We start from the raw sequence: 5,016 nt of genomic DNA, 5'->3' as shown, positions 1-5,016 counted from the left end.
TGTCACGTGTGCTCCCACTGGTGCTACTGTCACGTGTGCTCCCACTGGTGCTACTGTGTCATGTGTGCTTTCACCTGTGCTATTGTGTCAGGTGATTTAATTACAACTTAGATTAGAACCTGCAAAGAAATATACAACCAAGAGTCAAAAATATCTAGAAGATTCCAATGCTTCAAGCCCAACATGTGACTCCATTTCATGTTTTAGAGACAGATGGGGAGAGCAAAATTTCAAATGCAGATGGGGCCTCACCTCTGTCTGTACCATCAGAGGCCTGTGCATCCGAAGATCATAGACGATACCGTACACATCCACAGTGTTCTCATTCTCTATCTGATAGATCAAACGATCGATAGCAATGAACGTGCCTGTCCTTCCGACCCCAGCACTAGAAAACAGAGACATGAGTCATCATCACCAGCTGCCTTCACCATGGATCTCTCAGTTCTCCCACAGGTACCCACATCTCCATTGTCATTGTTTGAAGCTAACACAAACTTTGTTGCTCAACTGCATCTTCAAGCAAGGTGGGGAACTCACTTGAGTTAAATGGCACAAACAAAACATCTTGCTAAACCATCTCATACTCCATGATACTGAATGGTCCTAAAGCCTAGGACAAAAAGTTACACTTATTTATGAAGCCTACTGTAGGAGTGTGTGCACTTTCTGTAAATGACCAGATGGCAAATACCTTCAGCTCAGCAGACCATGCCACTGCAGTATGTTCCGATGAGGTTTTATATATAGAAACAAGTGGCCCACAGGCTATATAGCTTGCTAACTCCTTTCTATATACAGTCTCATGGCTCAGGGACTAAGTCCCTGGTTCCCTCTTGCAGACTATCCTTGAGTTTCCTTGTGGGTGTTGCTCATTAATCCCATTACATTTTAAGTTGTCACACATACATGAGCTGCCAACTAGGTATACCTGCAGTGCACCAGGATTGGTGATTCAGGAGGAATCTGCTTCATGTAGTCTCGGACCAAGTAACGAAAGTTGATGAGCAGGTCGGTGGTGTCAGGAACACCATGGTCAGGCCAGGAGGTGAAGTGGAACTGTCGCAGAGGATGACTCTCACTTGTCTGCATCTAGAAGCCAACAAAGTGGGTTAGAGATCTAGACAGTAAGGGTACCCAACAATACCACAACGAGAGAAGTCAAGTAGTGCCGGAGAACTGTATCACACAAGCAGGACAACAAGCAACCAGGCAGGAACAGTTCCAATAACCAATTCCAATTTGGTTATCCCCATCACCAAATCTTCATAACACTGCCAGGAAGGAAGGCTTCATACGCCCCACAAAAGACATGCAGCAGAGGTTCAGAGAAAATGGGGGTGAGCCCTGATACTCATCCCGCATGGAGCAATTTTGAGTTGATATCACTTCTGTTCTCAGCTACCAGTCAGTAAGAGCCCTACAGCCACACACATGCTCCTCCTGGATGAGCACCATTCTTCAGTCCACTTGGAAATGACATTTCCCTTAAACCCCAAAATCATTTCCCTAAGTATGGTCAGGAGGTGAGCACATGCTGGGCAAGAGACACCTGGTAAGTCCTGGGCTTTCCAGATACTCTATGGAACACACAACCAGTAAACACCGAGCAAATAAATATTTAGAACTATAGGGGTCTACAAAAGGAACATACACACACACACACACACACACACACACCTCAGAGTCTGCTACTTCAACATCTGGCAGGCAGGAGACAGTGAGCACTATTTTAACAAATCTAACAATTACACCAGTTTGTATTCTACTTTAGACCAAGCATGTGCCTGGAATTACCAAAGCTCTGCCTCTGGGGCCAGTCCTGTCCCTTCCTGTCCTTGATTCAACTATACTCATTTGTCTACCTGACCTTACATATGTCCCCCACAGCTGGGCACTGGGCATCTCCATCACTGACACTAATTTTTAATGTTCATTCATTATAAAATCAATAAATTTATATTATTCAAAGATTGAGAAATAGGGGCGAGGACCCTGGGGAACCTCACTGCAGATAACCAGCATCATAAATGTTATCATAAGGGTTTACTGAGAAAAGAGACCAGCTGCAAGGAGCAGGAAAGAAGGAGACACAAAAAACAGTGGAAAGTAGAAGTTCTTGGGAGCAGTTCTGCAGAGGGCCGGAGCAGGGGGCAGGGGCAGGGGAGCATGAGGGCAGGGGGCAAGGGACTCAGACTAGGGGTGGTGGCCAAAACAATAGAGCTCTGTCTGTAATGCTCTCATCTATAGAAGGAAATGTATGTATGCATTTCACAAAATTACAAAACACTATTGTAGAAAATGCCATGTGAAAGCCTGTATTGAGTCCTAAAATAAGAAAAGACTTCAGTGGGGAACATGAAATCTCTAGAATCTGTAGTTTTCTTGATATAAACACAATGAGAGCAACAGCATTTTCTTTGCCAATTCTATGCACAATTTCCCAGTGAACCCCAAGCAGAAGCAAATGTGGATAACAGATATGCCAGTCAACTTAAATGGGCAAAGGCTGCAGAAATAAGCATGACATACTTCAAAGGTTCCTCACTCACTGTGACCTTACTTACTGAGGTGGTCAGGCTACTGTATGCTCAACATCTCGAAAGAAGGACCTAAAATAGTTCCTGCGACCAGAGTCTTTGAGAATCAGTAACTAGTAAGAAGTAGTATTTCTTTGCCTTACCTATATCTTCAGGAATCTTTAAGGTTCATTCTTACAAACTAGGACCCTGTTAAAATACAACACTACTGAATCTACTTCTAGGCTTTTCTTTTATGCATAGTGTGTATGTGTATGTATACATACACATAATAAAATTATAAAAGAATATATGCATATTCTTTTAATATATATGTTGCCCCAAGCTAAGCACGGTAACATAAACCTATAGCTCCAGTACTGAGATTGAGGCAGAGGTTCATGAGTTTAAGGCCAGGCTTGGCTACCTAGTAAGATGCTAACTTAAAACTCTGTCTCCTAGTATGTACCACTGACACTAGTTTTTCACATCTCCTCATGGTAATTACAGTCATTCCTCGGGATCCATGTGGACTGATCCCAGGAAAAATCTGTGAATGTTCAGGTTCTCAAAGTGATACAACCATGTGTATATGCAACCTGCACACACACAATCATATACACTTATGGCAGTATACACTAAACGGCCCAAGTGCATAGTAGGCTATACTATCCAGGGTTAAGTACAGTCCATGGTGTTCACACAGACACATTCCCTAGAATACACCCTGCCATTCAACATGTGACTATACTTTAGATCATTTCTCAACTGCAATATCTAGCGTATTTTAATAGTTGTCATACTGTAGGACCTGATTGTACATGTTAAATACAAGCACTATGTTTATTCAATCCCAGGTTGGCTGAATTCACAGCTGAACAAAGCAGCAGAATTTACGTAAAGCCTGGCTGTATATTGTCTACATATACAGTATCTCTAAATGCTGGATGGTGATAACAGTATGTACATAAATCAGAGTTTAGCTACCCATTCTCCAAAAGCTAGCTATGCATGTGATTTCCCAATTGTTCAACCACCACAAATAATGCTGGTGAGATGGATATGATCTAAATGAACTGCAACTATATATGAAATTACCAAAGAACATGTAATAATAAAATAGCAGACACTGGACATATACCCAAGAGAAATGAAAATAAACACAAAGCTTACTCATTTCCTTCTAAATAACCTTCTAAGAATAAACAACACTGAGATTGTGACTAATAATCAATACTAATAACTAGTAAACTAATAACAACGCTCATCTGTAATAATGAGTCCATGCCTGAATTTCACGTTATTTCTTTATGTCAGAGACTCAAATTTGAGCCGACCAGATTAAAAGGGATAAACACTTTGAGACCCCCAATATGTTAAGCTCTAAGGTAGATAGCATTGTTGACTCAGAGCACCTTCTCTACTTTCAAATACTCTTTAAAAAAGAAAAATAAATTCAGTTTCTAGAATGTCTCGTGATTTAAGTGGATTTGTTTTTGTAACTTTTGGGGGGAAGAGAAGACAGTGCATTTGGCCCAGAATCTGAACCTTGGGATTAGTAAGAACAAGCAGCAAGCGCCCACCCCAAAGCATATCACTGACACAGCCATGCTCATGAGACTCATTTAGTCAGGAAAGACACAAAAGTCCCCTCAAAAAATAAAGCTAGGGTCTCCTTAGAGAGCATGTAGTTATGGGCATTTTAATTCTGTAAAGAAGAAGAAGCAAAAATACTTTTCTCATTCATCAAATATTAGTTATTTTCAACATATATACCACTTCCAAATTCATATCCAATAATTTTCTCAGATCAATCTTGACTTACATTTTTCACCACGAAATCTCTGACGGTCCATTCCGGAAGAACAACCTCTGAGGTCATTGCCACAGTTATGTCCCCATAATCCTGAGCCTGCTTGGAAGGCCAGTATTCCTCACATTTGGTCTAGAACACAGGATTGGTTGTATGAAAACACAGGAATAACACCCCCACCATCATCAAAGTCATGAGGCTGACATTGGGACTGTTTAGTTCCTCAGCTGGTTCTGTTTGACCCAAACACAGATTTGCATATGTACCAATAATTCCAAATAATATAAATGAATCTTTAAGAAAAATGAATCCGGTTTGTGAGATGGCTCAGCAGCAAAAAGCACTTGCTGCACAGCCTGAAGGCCTGCATCTAGGACTCAGATCCCATTTCCAGAAACATCACACATTTGCTGTGGCATGTCCACTCTCCAACACACATATACACATCATAACAGAACATAATAAAAATATATTTTAAAGAATTATGTCTGACAAGTTCCAGTTACCACCTAGGACAGCGCCATTCATGATGAACACCTGGCTGCCAGCAGCCATAGCATTGAGCTGTCAGACCCGACTCTCAACAAGGAGGGCTGAGAAACACCCTGCAGATGGCTCTGGCAAACAGGGAGGTGAAGAAATCACTGACTCAGGGGCTAACTCTCAGTCCTCAAGAAAAGAAAC

General features: G+C 41.6%; 1 protein-coding gene across 1 annotated transcript in view; it reads right to left on the bottom strand.

Annotated features, from left to right (window-relative positions):
- Ptprj (protein tyrosine phosphatase, receptor type J) overlaps window positions 1-5,016 on the bottom strand; it is a 165,929-nt gene that overhangs the window by 2,991 nt on the left and 157,922 nt on the right. The window contains exons 21-23 of the mRNA XM_026787719.1: window positions 4,345-4,464; window positions 932-1,092; window positions 253-388 (exon numbers count right to left, since the gene is read on the bottom strand). Of these exons, the coding sequence (XP_026643520.1) occupies window positions 253-388; window positions 932-1,092; window positions 4,345-4,464 (417 nt within the window). The remainder of the gene's footprint in view (window positions 1-252; window positions 389-931; window positions 1,093-4,344; window positions 4,465-5,016) is intronic.

The sequence above is a fragment of the Microtus ochrogaster genome (genome assembly GCF_000317375.1).
Source record: "Microtus ochrogaster isolate Prairie Vole_2 chromosome 14 unlocalized genomic scaffold, MicOch1.0 chr14_random_1, whole genome shotgun sequence".
Lineage (NCBI taxonomy): Eukaryota > Metazoa > Chordata > Mammalia > Rodentia > Cricetidae > Microtus > Microtus ochrogaster.
The sequence above is the reverse complement of the archived record's forward strand: the minus strand, read 5'-3'. Positions and strand labels throughout refer to the sequence as shown.